Source organism: Poecilia reticulata, chromosome 7, assembly GCF_904066995.2.
Source record: "Poecilia reticulata chromosome 7, P_reticulata-male-v2, whole genome shotgun sequence".
Taxonomy (NCBI): Eukaryota; Metazoa; Chordata; class Actinopteri; order Cyprinodontiformes; family Poeciliidae; genus Poecilia; species Poecilia reticulata.
The window spans coordinates 14,384,179-14,403,222 of record NC_088836.1 but is presented as its reverse complement, the minus strand read 5'-3'; the positions used below and the strand labels follow the sequence as shown (position 1 = coordinate 14,403,222).

General features: G+C 40.2%; 1 protein-coding gene across 5 annotated transcripts in view; it reads left to right on the top strand.

Annotated features, from left to right (window-relative positions):
- Nucleotides 1-19,044, top strand: part of rerea (arginine-glutamic acid dipeptide (RE) repeats a) — a 192,638-nt gene that overhangs the window by 149,271 nt on the left and 24,323 nt on the right. For all 5 annotated transcript variants that reach the window (XM_008413332.3, XM_008413330.3, XM_081608948.1 and 2 more), the window contains 5 exons: nucleotides 1,926-1,974; nucleotides 4,000-4,124; nucleotides 5,535-5,634; nucleotides 7,181-7,279; nucleotides 16,971-17,051. In XM_008413332.3, coding sequence (XP_008411554.1) covers nucleotides 1,926-1,974; nucleotides 4,000-4,124; nucleotides 5,535-5,634; nucleotides 7,181-7,279; nucleotides 16,971-17,051 — 454 coding nt within the window. The remainder of the gene's footprint in view (nucleotides 1-1,925; nucleotides 1,975-3,999; nucleotides 4,125-5,534; nucleotides 5,635-7,180; nucleotides 7,280-16,970; nucleotides 17,052-19,044) is intronic.

Here is a 19,044-nt window from a genome sequence, read left to right as displayed (position 1 = left end):
CAAGCTTGCTGTTAATGAATGCTGTTTTTTTTTTTGTTTTTTTTTTTAAACCAGTTAAAGATCTGGAGCATTTGCTGTGTTGCATAAGTAGGAGTTATTTTGTAATTTCTTTATTTTCTGATGGATTCAAATATATCATTTGTACAAAATAAGTTGCAGTTTTCTATTTTATGTGTCATAGCCCCTAAAAAATTGACAGAAGTCAAAATAATTTGGTCAGATGTCAGAGAAACACGATATGTGGCATAGTCCAAGAAAAGCAACACTTATACAAGAAATAAGTGTAAAATACCCCAATAACACCATTTGTCTTTCAGACTAGTGAGAGTTTAAAAAAATATTCTGAGTCTAATTTGGAGGGTCATTAATTCACAGAAAATTAAAAAAAACGTCTGTCAACCAGAGAAAAACCTGATTAGTGCATCCCTGATGGTTTTCTGCGTCATCAGCTCTGAATGTTTGAAAATAAAGAGACATGCACCAATCAGGCTTTTCATTCTGATGCATATTTTTTGGTTTACTTTAAGTGGTGATCAACAGATTCTGATGCTGACCAGTTTAGATGTTTTTGTTCTTTTTCTAAGGTCAACTGTTTTGAATCTTGCAAAACGTGAACAGATTAGCCCAATTTGTGCATCAAAGCATATATGCTTATCCTTTATCGAAGTTTCACTAAAAATTAAAGTTCTTCCTGTAGGTTGGTTTTTATAGAGGAAAAAAAGGTGGGAGTTTTTTTGACTTAATGGATTTAATACATAGGAAAATAAAATGATTTGTTTTGACCAATCGATCAGCGATGAGAGGCGACCAAGGTTACCGATCTCGTATCGAATAATTAGTGCACTTCTGGTAGTTTTATCTGCAGCGTTCATCCTTTTTTTTTTTTTTTTTAATGCTTCTCATTTCATTGCATTACATTTGGTTTTTCATAACTGCTGCTAATGTTTCTTGTAAAATAAAACGGATCGTTGCTACATTCTCTGGAGCGATGCACTGTTAAGGCGAGGGTCACTCACTGCAGCTGAACGTATTTGTGTTTTTTTGTGGCTGCGCTTGTATCTACGTCTGTGCCAGCAGCCCTGTCAGCCGTAGCTCACATTACACCTTTAATCACCCGGTCCTGACACAGAAACCATGTAGGAGGAGACGTGTCGGGAAGGGGGGGGGGAAACGAGCCCCGAGTACCACAGGGTTTTGTGTGGATGCGAGGATCGTAAAGAGAACCAGAGGGTTTCGGCCTCTGGAGTTTCCTCCAGGTCCGGGTGATGGAGTGCAAGCTTCTCCGGGTGCAAATCACGCTGACAGATTCTGGGCCGCCTCGCATTCGCTTGTATGAAAATCAGAGCCGTTGCCTTGGCAACAGGGGGGGGGAACGGCTTTTCAAAAGGAACATCTTGTCATTTTCTTTAATCCACTGCAGCTGGAGAATCCGAACACTATTATTAAACAGCAGTTTCTATGGCTACCAGCGTTTGTACCAGCAGCCGCTTCCAGAGGCTCCTCGCTCTGCACATCCACAGCCAGCTACTCCACATCCTCCCCTCCTCCTCCTGCTGCTTTTTTTATTTTTTTTTATTGCTGCATCCATAATACGAGGCCTGCACATTTTCTCTGAGCAGCAGAGTCGAGAATATTCTCCTGAAATCTGTGTTTGCTCCTCAGAATAAAACACTGTGTACTTGTTGCACTTTGGACACACTTATCTTTATCTTCTTTGCTGCAATCTTCCTCCTTGTCATGAATTCACATTACTACTTTTTATCCTCCCCTTTAGCTTTAGGTATTTATAATTTCTACCTCTGTTTTGTTTTTTTTGTTTTTTGTTGGGTTGTGCCAGCCTTATTTAATTAGCAAAACTTTTCATGTGACATAAATGTCAGTGGATAAATATTTAGTTTCAATCTCCTCCGCTTGTGTCTTCCCAGGCGACTGAACAGCACACAGGGGGAAATCCGAGTGGGACCGAGTCACCAGGTAAGTCGTTGCACAGCACACATCAGCATGGAGATGAGATGCTGCCGCTCACTGCACAGTTATCACGCTGAGAGTAGACCACTCTTATCATTCATGTGGAAAATTCAGATCCAAATTGAATGTGTTGGTTGTTTTTTTTTTGTTGTTTTTTTTTTACCTTTTCGGAGGATGTGTAACAAACTGGCAACATTTACTAGTTAAGAGCAAAACAGCTCTGTCCTCTCTGCAAAACTCTTCTGTAGTAGAAAGATTCTCACAGGGTTTCCTTCTCAGTCTGGAAAAAGTTTGGAGTTTGATCTCAAAAATATTAATTAATTTTACTTTATTCTCTATCTTTCTGTCTACAGTTTGTGTCCTTTCTTTTGTCTTTCCTTCTAAGGTCTGTCCTTTATCCCCTTCTCTTTGTTTTAAGTTCTTCCTTGCATCCTTTCTTCTGTCCTCCTTTTCTCCTGTTTTCTTCCCCACTTCCTTATTTCTTCCCTTATCCTTTAATCCCTTCGTCCTTCCTTCCTTTCTACCTTTCATGGTAACTTTATTTTTTTAGATTATGAAATGAAGGTAAAGGACTGAACACTGGAAAGTGGAGTCTCAATTTATCCATGAGACCCTAATTTTATAAATGTAATGGTCCCATAATAATTATTGTATAATTTTTAGGTAATGGGTTGAAAATAAATTAATTTTTCTAATTTATTTTTATTAATTAAATGTACAGGTATCTCATAGTGCTGTAAGACCTTCTTTATTTCACCTCTTTGTAAACGTCACCCAGTAAAAAATTGAAATCACGCTTGGGCCAGTTATGAGTATCAGGACATATCAAACTCTCCATTGTGCTGTACTATCATTTAAAGTACTTTTAATTTGTTGGTGGAGATTTTCTGGCCCTATAGAGCATTTCGGTGTGACCCCCACCTGTTGCTGCTCACTTCCAGTCAGCTGCCTGAAAACAGACAGGCACACTTTTACCTTGCTTAAGTATTTGTGCCAAAGCTCGAACAGTCTCTTCCTTTTCTGTTGTTAAGCTAATATTATTTTAAGACGGGCATGTCTGTTTCTCCATCCAGGAGTAAATGGACCTGTCAGTTAACCAGCATGATATGCTTTTGTTATTCTATAAAACTCAGAACAGCAAAAGGTTATAATATTCTAACAATCATTGGGAAAATTGCCACTATTCTGAACTTTTGCTAAAGTTGATCAAAATCATCACAATAAATAAGTAACATTGGTAACATCATTATAACCGCAATGAGAAAAATACAATTTTAGCAACAAGAAGACTAGTTTCTGGTCTTTCAAGGAAAAACAGTTTGACAATGTTAAATATTTTTGTATTGATGCCATGATTGACATGAGAGTGGCTGTTTCTTTTACTCAAACCATTTGTTGCCGGATGTTTACCAATAAGGATATTAGAGCTTGTTGATAAACAGTATTTTTAGGAACTGTTGCTGTGTAGTTGCAATTTAGTTTTATACATACATGTCAATATAAGTTCAATTACAGAAGCATTGTAAAAAAGATTATTCTGTAGATTAATTTCCAAACGCCTCATTCATTAATTACGTCTTCATTAATTTTGTCCTGATTAAAATGCTGTAGACAGGAACTAAAAATTAATTTCGTTTTGTTTCCATAGTTTCAAAAAGCGTAAAGTGCTTCGATGAAGCCGGTGTTTTCATGTCCAAAAAAAACAATGTGTTAAATATCCCCTTTGAAATATCAGCAAGTTTTTAACACCACTGCCTCATTTGGAGGATTTATGCAAACTCGCATCTTTGTTTAAACAACAGAAGTTCAGAGTTGTTTGTTGTCTTTCGGTAATGACTTTCTCTGTTGTGATGGTGAATCGTTGTGACTCTAACTCGTCCCCACTGCCACCACTCAGGCTCAAAGTGAAAAGTTGAGGACAACGGGTTGTAAACTGATATTTCTTTTTCTTTTTTTTTTTCTTTTCCAAGCCTGTGTGTGCTATTTGTAGTGTGATACCATCTGTCTCTCCTTCTCTGTGGACCTAATTAGGCCAAGCTCCCAGAGCTGCAGCCTTTCCCCTCCCCTGGTGGCCAGGCCGTGACCGAGAATGAGGAGCTGGTCTGGATGCCAGGGGTCAACGACTGTGACCTTCTTATGTACCTCAGAGCTGCAAGGTGAGCCCGCAGAAGCAGAAATCCACTCTAATGCACAAGTCTGGAGCATCTAAGCTTCTACGTTTAGCTCACTAAAGACATCCGCTGCGGGGTTTTAAAGAAGGATTAAAAGTGTCATTCCACGTCATCCTGCCATTGCAAAGCTGACATCTGAGAGCATTTGCATAATTTTATGTTACAACATGTCTGCCTGACTTAAATATCCGTGAAAGTGCAACATCTGTGATTTCTCATAGTTCATAATTGACATTGTAAAACTACTTATTGATGTTGGAGTTCATTAGTACGTCATCATGGGGGCGATGTAGCTTCACGTGTTTCTGGTGTTGAACTGCAGTATAGTCAGTCTGCCACCCTCAAGACAAAGTTGTGAAGATGTCACTTACTACTTTAATTTTTTTATTCAGTTCAGCAAGTCATCATAATACTAGGGAAGCATTCACTAATGGTATTTCAGTTCTGACAATTGCATCTAACGGGCATTTATAACACTTCTTTCTCATCTTCATGATTTAACCTTCACTCTTCCTAAACTTCAGCATCTATATCAGATAATGTCATCGAAGGCAGGAAGATTATTATGAACCAACACTACCTGTAATGTCATGTTTATTTTGATTACTTCCGGTCTATTTTGAGGCACCTTGTGCTATCATCATGCATGGAATGTACTCTACTAATAATGTTGGTTTACAGTGTTGTACATATTGTACATATTGTTGTTTAACTCTAGCTTATATAATTGCCAGTTATGAACTCACACATATATATTTCTTTATGTAAGGATACACCGATATGAAAATATCGCAATCCGATATTAACATCAATATTTACCAGTGGTATATTACCATTTCAGCACCTTGAAAAAGAACAACCACACATTCCCCACAATACTTTGCTGCATCACCATCACATGACCAACCTCCAGAAACAAACGGCAACAAGATGAAAATAAACATGGGTTGTTAATACTGGCCTAGTTTTATTCATCGGGCCAATGCCAATATGTTGAAAAATGATTAATATCTATTGATTAGTATCAATATATTGTGCGCCTCTAGCTCTATGTTTCCATTTCATTGTGGGGGAAAAAAGCAAATCATCCTGTTTGTAAAAAGCTTTTTTGTAACAATTTTATTGACTTAAAAGCTGAACAGAATGATTTTAAAAACCTGAAAAAAGTAAATGGTTTTCTAGTTTAACCCAGACGGTACATTTATTTGGTTGTTCATTTTCGATCTGTGTGGATTGGTCACAATTAAGGTCACTATACTTATTTGTTTTTCACTATGATGAGTGAAATTCAAAGTTGAAGGCCAGACATGTTAAAGAATTGTGTATTTTTATATATATATAATTATTTTTTTGCTTTTTTAATGTTAAAACTATGTATTGTTTGTCTGTCTGCAGAAGCATGGCTGCCTTTGCAGGGATGTGTGATGGAGGATCGACAGAAGATGGCTGCCTAGCCGCCTCTCGAGATGACACTACCTTAAACGCACTTAACACTGTAAGTCGTCATGCAGCAGCAACTAAATGGTTGCACAATAAAGATCCCATAGTTGCTAAAAGTGTTTTTGCAGTTTTAGTTAGTTGTATCACTGCAGTGACAAGACCTCTGAGGCGGCGGAAACTCTCCCCGTTTTCCTGTCTGTGAACCCAACCTCAGAGCCTAACAATACATTGCACATAATGAGAGATTTGTCCGTCACGTTGACAATGAATGCAGAGGAATCAAGCACAACAAAGAGATTAGAATCATCATAAACAGGGGATTTATATGCCGACTCTATAAACTAGAAAATTAGCATAGCGAACAGGTCATTGTCTCTTGACCTTCTGCTCCATTTGCAATTCCAATGAGTAATGCTTGTTTGTTCTCAGAGGGAGAGCACCGGCGCTGCCTGTTTCACCCAATTGAATGTGACAGAGTGCTTAAAGCTCCACAGCTATCGCCTCTTTTCACTGTTGCTCCTCATCCCCAGACTGGTTTTCAGGTCTTGGCAGGCATTTCCTCTGATGCTGGAGGATTTGTACTGACAAGTCCAGTCACACCTAGATGTGGAATATTTTTTTTGTTTTTTTCTTATCTTGCATATCAAGTTCGCATGTGATTTGGTTACAGCTCAAATATCCATCTGCAGGTTTCCTGGAACCTTGACACATTTTAGAGCCCTGCAATTACCATCTATTAGCCAGGTTTCCGTGACTAACAAAGTAGCGAATGCTTGTGAAGTGGAAGAAACACGATACACACTTTTTTTTCCTTTTTTTTTTTTTACAAATAAAACTCTGAAAAGTATTGCGCACATTTGTAATCTGTTCTCCTTCACCCTAATACTCACCTCTGTTTATTTTAATCCCAGTATGAATCCAGCTGTTGGAGAATATTAGTGGAAAAATGGACATAAAAAAAAACACAGTAGACCGGTCAGGAAGAAAGTTAGTCTATAAAAACATTCCTCAAACGTTGAGCATGTCATAAAGCCCTGCTGCAAACCAAGACATCTAAACTCACAGGTCACATAGAGAAACAGCTGTGAGGCTCATGGAAACTCTGGGGGAGCTGCAGAGATTCACAGCTCACTATAGGAAGACAACCTTCAAGTCCTGTTTGCATTTTGCCTCAAGCCATGTAGGAGATGCAAAGGATGTTTTGATCAAATAAAACCAGAATTGAACTTTTTGTTCTACGTGCAAAACAGCATATTTTGTGCTAAAATAGCCTAGTCAAAGTCTAGACGCTAAACCAGTCGAGAGGGACTACCTAACATTAAAATGTTTGCAGAAAGACTCCATCCATTCTGACCTGTTATGTGAAGAAGAAAGGGTAACAATATCCGTCTGGTTCTACAAAGTTTAAACTCAGAGGCTGACCGTTTCCAGATTTAGTTAAGACATCAACGCACCCTTTTGCTTCCACTTCAATTATGCACTATTTGAAACATTAATTGTAATGTGACAAAGTATAAAAGCATTTTTCTTTATTTTTGTGCATTTTGTTGCCTTGTTGATATAATTGTATGCTTTTTTTTCTTTGTGGTGTTTATTTTCAGCTTCATGAGAGCAGCTACGATGCAGGCAAGGCTCTGCAGCGTCTGGTGAAGAAGCCGGTACCTAAACTGATAGAGAAGTGCTGGTCTGAGGATGAAGTGGTAAGAGAAGTTGTTTTTGTATTTTTTATTTTATTTTATTTTTTATGCAGATTCATCAAATGCCACGGTTTCCTTGATCTATCCACTAATAGCATCTTCAGGTCAGTGCAGTGTTTGTCTTTAGAGGGAGCTGTTGAGAGGTAACGGAGCTCTTGGCCCGGCCTCACGCGGCTTCAGCAAAAAACACTCTTTAGTTTTCCAGCTCCTCCGCGGCTTAAGAGCAGCTGCGTCCTGTTTATCACCCACAAAATAAATCTTTTTGCACGGAAGTCTGGAAAGGGAAAAGATTGGGGGCTGGTAATGTTAGCCTCCATTTGTATTTAGAAGTGAGTTTCACCGCAGCTGCCGGAGGGCTGGAATCAGAAAATGGCTGATCAAACACCACTTCACGGGTGGGAAGGAGGGAAATGAAAGCTCTGAATTACAGCATGTCAAACCGAATGAGCACTGCGGCTATGGCTTTCATGCGTTTTGACACACTGGGCTGCGTGTTTGTATACCCACTGCTTTTTAAAGATAACACCGCTGCCTGATCTGACTGTAGATCTCAGACGGCTTGGTCTCTGAGTTTATTCGTCTTTCAGGCAGTTTGTTCATTTTCCACTTTGGTGTGTTTTTGTTGAATTCAGATGTTCTCTTGTTGCATTTTTGTTTTCCCTCGCCTGCTCACAAATACTGCTAATGAGTACGCACGTCTCAATCACCCATGACTGGTACATTTTAGTTAAGCAGGAGCTCTTTGACAACATTAAATCACCTCTGCTCTTCTTTTGCGTGTTACTTTTGAGGTTACCTGTATTTCTTTCCTTGCTGACACCGGGCTTTAAAAGCTGCATGAAGGTGATCTGAGCAAGAGGTCTTAGCCTCTATTCAACATGGGAAAGACAGGGGAACAAGCCATTCACATGAGGCAGATGTGTCTATATTTATAACATGAGAAGAAGAAAAAAACAGCATGGTAAAAAGTCTTATTTGTCCTACTGTCACATACATAAACGGATGTAACAGCGTTGCGCAGACCAATCAGCCGACTGATTGGTTGGCCCTGATTTCTTTAATTTTGTGTGATTGGTCGATGCAATCTTATCCACAGATTTTATTTACCTGCTGCAAAGGTCTGATGATCAGCCACTGTCCTTGTTTGCTCTTCCGTGACATAGGACTTGACTGACGGATCAAGTTTAAATTTCTCAATTGTATTTGAGAGCATTAGCTTGTGCAGCTAAAATAAGTTTGTAGTATTGTGGTATTATTCAATGTTTGTTTTTTTAATTAAGATTGGAACATTGAAGGTGTATCGTGACCTCTTAACACCTGAGTGTCGGCTGTAAAAAAAAAAAAAAAAAGAAAAAAAAAAGGAATTGGCAGGTCAAGCTTTTTAAAGATCGGTGATCGGCCAGAAAACTGCAATCAGTGCACCCCTAGGATGGAGTTTTCAATTTGCCACTAAGATGTTTACCAAAACCATAGGTTTTAGTCAGATACAACTATTGCACTTTCTGAGGTTAGCTTTTATAAAAAATGCTAAACTCAGAAAGTTTAGCATTTTGTTGACAGCAGGACGGTGGAAACCTGCATTTCCAGGGGGATCTGCTTGGAGTACTGCTTGGCATCATTGCCTCTTTTTGCACATCTTATAATAGAGATTCTTATAATAATCATGGTACTGTAATAATCTTTACAAAGCTGCCTGTAAGAAAAAAAAAATCCTGATCCAATTTAAAATGCGTTGAACTTTTTTTCCACTTTCTGTTAATTATTCAGTGGAAGTAAGCCAGGGAACTTCCCCCCCCCCCTACTAAAAGATCAAACAGAGACGCACTGGAATAATAACGCTCCATTTCTGTGTGGATACATGTCGAATCACGCATGTCGAGACTCGTCCATTAATTCTTGTTTACGTATTCGTGTGTCTGCTCCGTTACATAAGGGCAGCCGAGGAGTCGTCAGTGTGTCCAGTGTATTTTGGATCCCGTTCAGGGCCCGGGTGCGTTTGTGTCTGTTTCTGGAGGCAGTCGGCCTGCTGTTGGCGCTCCTGCGGAGGCAGCATCTCGACACCGACCCGTCGAGGACTGAGGCTCGCAGTGATCTGATCACCACTCAAGCCTTTTCAGTGCCGGAGCCTTGAAGGACAGGTGTAAATGTAGCCCCAACCTTGACGCACCGACAGAAGCCAAGCCCTGCTGCTCTTCATTTATTTATCAACCCTCGCTCTGCCTCTCCTCTGCTCCTATCCCCCCTTCCTGTCTCTCCTCCAGGACTGGCGTAATTATTTCTACCTGCGCTTTTTCACCCCATCCGATGGTTTCAGATGTGAATAAAAGTGACAGCGGGGCCGCTGAAATGACAGAATCAGCCTGTCTGCAGGGTCTCTTGTCACCCTCATACGTCTTTTCTTTCTCCTAAGCTACGTCTGCGAGTTTCCCTCTCCGGAAGTGTAGTGTTTAAACCTGGTCTAATCTCTGAATGCACTGTTAATGTATTTAATCTCACCAAACACATAAAGATAGCTCATTTAAAAGGCCTTTTCAGACCGCGCTGCAGAAACAAACACCACTGGAAAGCACTTTACTGGTCTCCTACTTGGGAAGGAAACATTTGAGACAGTCGTTCCCTCAGCAGTTTGTCGCTCTGATGTTACTGGAGCACCTTTTGACGAGCTGGAAACCCGTCACGTTGCCTTTCCGCGGGTTCGGCGACGACTTGTAGATTACGCCAGACAAAACTCTCATGCATTATAAAATAGATAACGTATAAAAACTATGAATAATTCATCAGAAACATCAAGTGTGTAGCCTAACCCTCCCTGTTACGTTTCTGCAGTGGGCTGCTAAAGCCAGAGTGCCGTTTTATTTAGCCACAGCAAAAGAGCAGACAATGTAATCTGTTGTGGTTGGATGGAAGCTGTTTCTGACGGTCAGACATGAAGCCAATCGTCTGTTTTTAAGACGTCACCTCAGACCTTGTCCTATTTATTATAGTCTGGGTTCATCTACAGAACCCAACAAGTCCAACCCAGGAACAGAGGGCACATTAAATAAAAGGCAAACAGGTTGTCTCTGGTTATATGTTGCCATTATATTCTTGCAGCGATGTTGCAAAAAGGAAACGATGTTTTACCTCCAAACAAAGTTCTGCCTGCTCATCTGTGCTTGCTATGCGTGAAACCACAGCTGGCTGCCATGTCGCTCTGCACAACTTCTGATTTTGTTTTTAGTCTTTAAAAGGAAAAGAACTGTAATGAAATCCATTTCAGTTCCAGTTTATGGCTAGCCTCAGCCCATATTAGAGTGCGAGCGTCACATAAAGCAGAAAATCCAGTTCTGCTGATATTTATTTTGTGATTTATAAAAACTTTAATGATGGTGGTAACAGCATCATGCTGTGGGAATATTTGTGTAGAAGCTATTTATAAGAACTGTTTTGTGCTAAACTGGTAAAAACGCATCCCAAAACACTTGTAGCTGTAACTATAGCTGAACAGAGTTCTGTAAGTTGATTCGGGGAAGCTGAATACAAATGATTTGTCTTTATATTATTCTTTTTCAAAACATTCATCCCACTCTCTCTCTCTCTATTGTTCTTAAATCCCACTGAAATTTGTGATCAAAACTTGACAGTAACACTGTCTGCCAGACACAAAGTATTTTCAATCCCGATCTTTTTGCTCCTGGAAACCAACACGATGGCTCGTCACCTGTGGCAGCCGTCTCTAGCACTTGTTACCAAGCGGTGCTAACCTTGCATCGGCCAACAGGAGGTGCCATACAAACAATCAGAAGCAAGCAGCAGCAGCCGCAGTCTCGCTGTGTGCCGCCACGTCGGAGACATGGGTTGATCTATGACTGCTGCAGGGCGGGAGGTCTATTTCTCAGCCAGCTGCACTGTGCCGCGGCTTATCTCCGGCTGTGTCCGTGGCTGATGGATGACTGCACTGAGGTGCTGAGGTGGAGGGAAGAGGGAGGGTATTAAAAAAAAAAGAAGGAAAAAAGACAACAGAGAGGATGGACCAGCAGGCCCCCAGTGGTAGAAAACGAGCATTCACAATCAGAGACGCAAAAACACAGCAAAAAAAAAAAAAAAAAAAACCTGTCCAGCATCTCTGTTTGGATCAGTGTATGGTATCTCATTCACAGTACAGGGCCAACAAAGTTTTTTTTTTTTTTTGTAACCATGTAGCGGGCAGGATGGGTGTGTACTGGAATTTCCTGTCACCTTTTGTGTCAGTTCATGCTAGAGAAAAGCAGAGGTTGTTACTTCACTTTCCAAAGGTCGTGTTGTGAGGGCTGCCACATTTGTTATGGGGTAAATATAAACCGTTTACACTTGGCCTGCTGGACGAAGCTCGGGTCTACAGAGAGCCATCTTTCTTTTAGATTCGCACTAAAAGGCCATGCCTCCCTAAACATCTGCACGGCTTTTTACAGATCTAAACATAGATCTTTTTGTGTGTCTATGCAAAGAGGATGTGGGTAGTAAAGTGTCTGTCAGTGTGGTTATTCCTATCCAAACGTGTTGTGATTTCCTCCCTTTTACACCGTGGCTAATCTTACTACAAGCTTGACGCTTGATGGAAGAAAGTGTTTGGGTTTTTTTTTTCTCTCTCTCTTTATTTTTGGCTCTTTTACTGAGTGTCAGCCCTTTGAGTTTGCGCACAGCAGGCTCTGTAAAGGTCATCTTTTAACAACAAGTCAAGTATAATGACTCCATATTGAGTGAATGTAGCTTTGTTTTTCGTCCGACGGCCCTGCGTCACTGTTTTCGGGGAATGACATTTAGTGAGAATTATGTTCCATGTGTGAGCCTGCCCTCTGTTTGTCATCACGATACCATCTGTGTGCCTGTGTCTACATTATCTTAACCAGTTTTACAACTCCGAACAATCGGCCTTCGAGCAGGACGTACGCTTACACAATGGGCCATTGAAATATTCCCTTTTTTTTTTTTTTTTCTGCTTCTCGTCCTCCTTTCATACGTCTCCTCTCAAGCCTCACAATGGTGCACTGTTCGGCTCGGAGGGGAAACTCGGGGAGGGTAAAAAGCGCCAGCTCTCTGGAACACGCTCAGAGAGAGAAGCCTGTTGTTTCTGCTCAGCGGATGGCCATTTGGTAGCACTTCCACCCAGCTAAAACCCCCTCGCCTCCCACCCTCGATTCTCCGTCTCTCATAGCCCCTCCTCTGCCTTTGTTCCCTAGCAACCGAGGGCTGGAGCAGTCGGAGCAGGGGCAGAACGATTCAGGGAGCAGATTGGCGGATGATTTATTAGCTGGGCTGGAGAGCAGTGAGCCTAGGCAGCTGAAATGGAGCCTTAAACTGAAGCCGACATGTAGAGAGGAGGGAGGGAGCCAGCAAGAAAAAGAAAACTGAAGGGAGGCGGGAGGGGGGAAGCATGCACGAAGCCCAGCTATTAAGATATGATTGGTTTGACTGGGTAAAAAGTATAGTTATGGGACATAATTAAGATGACCTGATTAGGTCAGACTACACGAGCAGGTCTAATTGATTTTCAGTAGAAAAGCTTCACTGGCTTGTGTAGCCAGTGAGGTTGGCTACACAAGGATTTTGTTTGCAAAATTTTGCAAGGATTTTGCATTAATCCTTGCAACAACAAAAAAAAAAAAAAGATCTAACAATATTTTAAGGTTTTGTGTGTCGTCTCGACTCATGACCTGAATGTTTCGCTTAACACCAAATCGGATTAACTAGAATGTAACAAGATGTGAGATTTTAGCAATATCTTTTAAAAAATTTTACAACACACACCTTTTGTTTTTGCAAATCGAGTTAAGGTTCCACATACCACAACTGTTTTTCCGAGGCTTTGTAATATTTGTAGCATTGGCGGTTCTAGACGGGGATGACAGGGGCCAGGGGCCCCCGCAGAACTGGTCCTGTTCCCTGTACTGCAGAAATGATGCTAAATCAAAGTCTTATGGTCTCTTAAATTGTAACTATTTGGCCCCTTGGAACAATTAATTTTTTACAGTCATGGTTTTACTGTGATCCACTTTATGCTTCAGCCATTTTAAGATAAAGTCACAGTCTTTGTTGGCTAGATCAGGTGTTTATAACCTGCAGTTTGGAGTCAGAAGTAGCTCTTTGACTTAATATATTAAACAATGAACTATTGCCCTGTTGTTGTTTTTTTCATTTGGTAAATTTGGTGTAAATCTGCCACTGTAGTTACAGTTTAATTAGTCCAAATATTGCATTTTTCATTCTTGTCTGATTTTTAGGCTCAAATGTCAGAAACGTATTAGAACCACTTGTTTGTTTTTTTGTAAAAAAAAACAACAAAAAAAAAACCTCTGTTTGTAGTATCTACAAATGCAGTTCGTTATTTTTCAAACCAAACTAAATGTTGGCATAGAAATAATCAAATGCAGTCTCGGCTTATTAAAAATATATCTCAAACAGCTCTTTCTATTTGGGTTTGTCAGAAGCTATAAACCAGGTGCTGGTTAGTAACTAGTGGTTCAGTAGTCGAGGCACTCTCGCTATCACTGGTTTAGATTTTTAGCTACAGATGATAATTTGCAATTTAGACTCCTTAAAGAAATAGTAAAGTAATCCCTTATTTTATCATTGATGAAAGGCTATAAATTAGGTGTGAAATTTCATATTTTAACTAAAACCAGTCAGTGTATTCTCAGGGCTTAAACAGTGAAGTATTTTAGGTTATGAAGTAGAGATGATGAATTGCAAAGTAGACTAAATAAAAGCAGAAGCCCTTTATTTAAGTACTGGAAGGAAGTGACAAAATAGATACCTTCAGTGTGGTTAGTGACTAACATTTAGTAATGTATAGTATTCTTGGTATGTAATTTTATGCACAGTTTAGGTTTTAAGTTGCACATAAGCAATTAAACCAAATAAATAAGAATTTTTCAAGGAGATGTCGGTGTTGGCATTGTTAGCAGCAACAGAAACCCTATAAGCAATACTCTCAGTGTTTGATCACTGTAAGTATTTCACATTTTGATATACAGATAGTTACTATCTAGTGTAAGGTATGTGAAATGGCATTGTATTTTATCACCAATAGAAAGCTAGTAAGCAGATGCTAATGTTGGCATCAGTAGTGGCTAGCTCTTAGCCAGTCATAGTTTATGTGTTTGCGTTGACATCAGCTGTGTCCAAATTCAGATCCTCCATCCTCTGAGGAACTCAGCAGCTGGTCAACATCAGTCTTAACCGCTGCCTCATTATGACATAATTCACTTTAAAACGCCCTAATAGGATCAAAGGTTTCCTGTGCTCACTTGAAAACAGTGAATTTAACCCTTTAGTTTACAATGGATAATAAGCTATGAATCAAATGCTAACTTATTCATCACTCGCTGGTCTTAGCCAGTCACAGTTGATTTTCACATAGAGATGATTAAGTGCGGTCTAGGCCTATTAGGAAACAGTGAAATAGTTCATTAGCTTTGGGAAACAGATGCTGACTTTGGCATCGCTGGTGGCTAACAGTTAGCTTGTTGAGGTATTCCTCACAGACTTGCAGTCGATCGGTTCATTAATATTTTTTATGTAGTCCCAAAACAAATTACTTAAGTGTTAAAAACCTTTTAATTTGTGTTTAGTGTTTTCACTCAGCCTGATTTTTTTTTTTTTTTTTCATTATAAATTCAATAGCTCTGTCTATCAGCAGTAAGGGGAAATGTAAGAACTACTTTCTATTTTAATTGTAGATACAAATTTGCAAGAGAGTGTGGTCAGAAATGCTGTGGCATTTTAATCTCACAACATGTTTTTACAAAGCGAGTGTTTGCATTTTTTAGGCTTAATATTATGAGTTCTTTAATATTGATCCTCTGGATAGTAGTGAAGTTAGTGACGATCCAAATGGTAATCTGCACTTGACCTCTTAAGTGGCTGGAGACGGTTTGTTACAGATTGCTCCATCTACTGGCTGATCAACATTAGGTTGATGCATGGAAATTATCTGATGTCCCAAGAGACTGATGTGACAGGCCTTTTTTGTTTTAGATGTCAGCAGAACACGTGTTGTTTCTAATCAGTCCTTTTAGCATTTGATTGTTTAGACTGCTGTAGTTTTTGTTGAGTAGTAATTTAGTTACACCCTAAAACTGAGAGCATGTTGTTTGTGTTAATATCTGACTTCAAATGCAAGTGTTTTGCCCCTCCTGGTTATGCTGAGCTCTTCTCCTGTGCATGTCTGTATTTTCACCCCCCTGGGAAACGGTTGTGTTTTGCAGCTGGCTGTTTTTACTTCAGTTAATTTGGCCTTTGTTCCACACCAAAGCTGGATATGTAAACAATCTGCGGTTACATAACTCACTGTGCTGGAAAGTGAACTTCATTAGAGGCTCCGTGTCTGGTTTTACTTCCCACTCATTTTCCCTTCCATCATGTCCAGGAGCTTTTTCCTCTCAAATTGTCAGGCTTGCCTGCTTTTCCTCCCCTCTCAGGCTTGCAGCTCGTTTTACCTCCGTGTATGCTCACCCTAAGCTGTAAATCCATTTAAAGGAGCGGCGTAGGTTCCTGTTAAAGAGGCAGCTTTTATTGATTTGTTGTTAGCAGACAGTTGTCTGTGTTTTCTCTGGTGGGAAAAGATCATGCGCCTGCTGATTTAGATGGGGCAGAAACGAGCCGAAATGAGCGCTGCGCCCAACAGGAGTCCACTTCAGGTTTTCCAGCCTGCCGCAAACCAGAGGCTCTCTTGCAGAAAGATCACATGTAAAGCCTTCCCCTTTGTAGTGGAGGAGCACAGAGTGACAAGCTATTTCTTTCTTGTTAAGAAAAAGAATCGCCGTGCTGTCGGAGACCTTGTGGATTTGTCCCCTGATTTATTTGTTTTCCCCCTCTTTTAACTGCGGCTGGACGTGGAGGTTCGTGCGGTGCTCCCTGTGGACTTTTCCCCGCTTTTTGCCGGAGTTACTTGGTTGGAAATGGTTGGCTGAGATCACTGAAGAACGGGGCTTGCCTCTGGAGCAAGAAAGTAAATCTGTTGGTCGACTGCTTCGCTGGATGTGAATGTTTTCGGCTGCCGCTTTTTATGGCTCGCAGTCTGTGGCTCTTAAAGGAGAACGAATGCGTTTTAGGTAATTTGGATTTCTGGTTTTGTTTCTGCTCTCGGTGAAGTGAGGCGGCTTGTTAACCTTTGCTTTTTTTAAAAAATATTCAGATTAGAGCCAATGTCATGAAGTGGCAACCGCTGTGTTGGTGTACTTGATTTCTTCTGACTCCTACCAGATTATTTGTGTTGATTCTAAAGATTTTAAAATTAGTGGCGTTTTCTTGATTTGTCAACTCCCAAGTTCAGGTTTTGACATTGAACTTTCCCTTTTGAGATTAACAGCCACGTACATCGTGAATGTTTCTATATCCAGCAGTGTTTGGATAACTGTGTTTTCACAGCACATGAAACGACTAGGTTAATCTCAGAGTCTCTCCCTGCCTTACTAGTCATTTCCTCTCTCGTTTTTGCCCCGACATGGCTGTGTTTGCTCCGGAGTTTAAACGGAGCTACGGAGGTTTCTCAAACACACATCAAACCTCTGCAACCACAGACTAGAGAAACGAAAAACCTTTTTTTTTTCTTGCTTGTTGTTGTGGTACTCAGCAGTAACTTCTTGCAGCCGCAGTTTAGCTGACTTCACATATACTAACTTGTCTTTTTTCTTTCTCTCTCTCTTTCTTTCTTCCTCTGAAAAAAAAATTGCAGAAGCGCTTCATTAAAGGGCTGAGACAGTTTGGCAAAAACTTCTTCAGGATCCGAAAGGAGCTGCTACCCAACAAAGAAACGGTAAGATGTTTTTTTATCTTTACTATTTTGATTTTTGTGCAGCTTGAACTTTTCCAGAGTTTGCTCGTTTTAAATGCAGATGCACAGAAAACAAGGTGCGTCTTTTGAGCACTGCTGCTTTCCAACTACAGGCCTTGTTTTGTAATTACTAAGACTTGCATTAACAGACTCCGTGGAATAGGAAACATAAAATTGAAAATCTGCTTCAAAGACTAGACATGATTGCTGCTTGTAAAGTTGCAGCACACCGTAACCCGATTGTCTTGCATGTGTGCAGTAACTGTAACAGTTTAGTGTCAACCTTTACAGTAGCTATCAGTTGTCTAATACTTTCAATGTTTTATGGAATACTTGTGTGTCAAAGTTGCAAAAAAAAAAAAAAGGGGGCAACAAAACCCAGAAACATGAATAAATGAGATTTGTTTTTAACTTTCCGAACACTTGAGGCTCAGTGGAGGCGGCTGTTTTATCCTGTAGCTGAGCGTTTTCCATGTCACTGCCGGCGCTTTTGATTTGTGGAGGCAGTTATTTAATCTTTCTCACACCCTGTAATTGTGTTATTTGCATGCACTGGCAGCGTGGGGTGCTGCTGTTGCAATATTTCCCTCCGCTGCGTTTGGGTGAACGCAAACGTCACTGTGGTAATCGTCGCTGAACAACTGTGCATGACCTCTGTCACAGTGCAGAAAAAGATCAAATCCCGGCCCAGATAATGATTAACGACTGCTAACTTTTATTGACTGGAAGTCAAAACAAAAATAAAACACTGTCCTGACTTTGGTCCTCGTTGCTGAAGTTTAATATTGATTACAAAGCAACGCACCGCCAACAAAATGCTAAGTTTCCACTCTACTACAGGAGAAATTTAGAGCGGCATTCTGCATTTTCCTACAACAGAAAGCTTCACATCTTTGAGTTGGCTGCTGGAGTACTCTCTCTGAGAGAAGCCTCGATTCAGAGAACCTTGCAGACCTTGTTGTTTTGTGCGGCTGCTCCCGCTGGAAGTGTGCCGGCACAATGCTGACACAGACATCAAAGCAAAAAAACCCAAATTGTTTGTCATGCTTCTCATCTGCTTCATTTCCTCGTCTGCTGCAGGGCGGGGGTACAGCAGACCTCTCTGTCAAACACACCGACTTTCACACACTCAGGAACTCCTCTGTGCTTCTGTGTCACGGTTTCTTTTTATTTCTTAAGACCTATTCAGGCCTTTTGAAAAGATGACGTCTGATTTAAGCATGGACCAGTTTCTAGTAAGAAGTTGTGCTTCACATTCATGGGAATTTTTCTTTATATCGAAAATATTTCCAACCAATCAGATTTGTATTTTTTTGGTAGCAAGTGTATAAGCCTCCTTTCAGCCAGCTGACTGGCAGTGAGCAGCAACAGGTGGGGGAGGAACAGCACTGTGTTGCAAAGAAAGCTCCAGTCATGATGGCTTTTTCATTTTAACAACAACAATTTTGCGATGAAGAATATTAGCAGCTCTGTTACCTCAAGCCTGAATGAGAGATGCTGGAGTGACGAGTTTGAGCTAGCTGGCTAAAAGAGGCATCCTAGATCTTTTCAGGAGATGTTATTGTTTAAAAATACACCCATCAGAGAAACTCCAGCAGATGTAGCTCCTTTCAAGAGAAAATTACAGTTACGCAGCTGATTGCAGGCTTACTACCTGAGCAGATAGCCTGACTAGCTGACCAGCTGATATCAGCTTGTTGTACTTGGGTTATTTTATGAAACCAGGAAGAATATTCTTCTCAATAGACTCTTAAATGTTACTAAATTTCTGGTCAAAATCTATTTAGCTTTTTAAAATCTCTAGTAATTTATGTGATATTACTCTAAAAGTATTTTTGAAAACTTGTGTTTCTGTTTTATACAAAGGCTCCTCAGTAATTTTTAAACAATTTGACATTAAATATATTGGTGATATTTTTCCTTTTTTATTCTGACATAAAAAACTTAAGCTGAATCCTTTTATTCTTTATGTCAT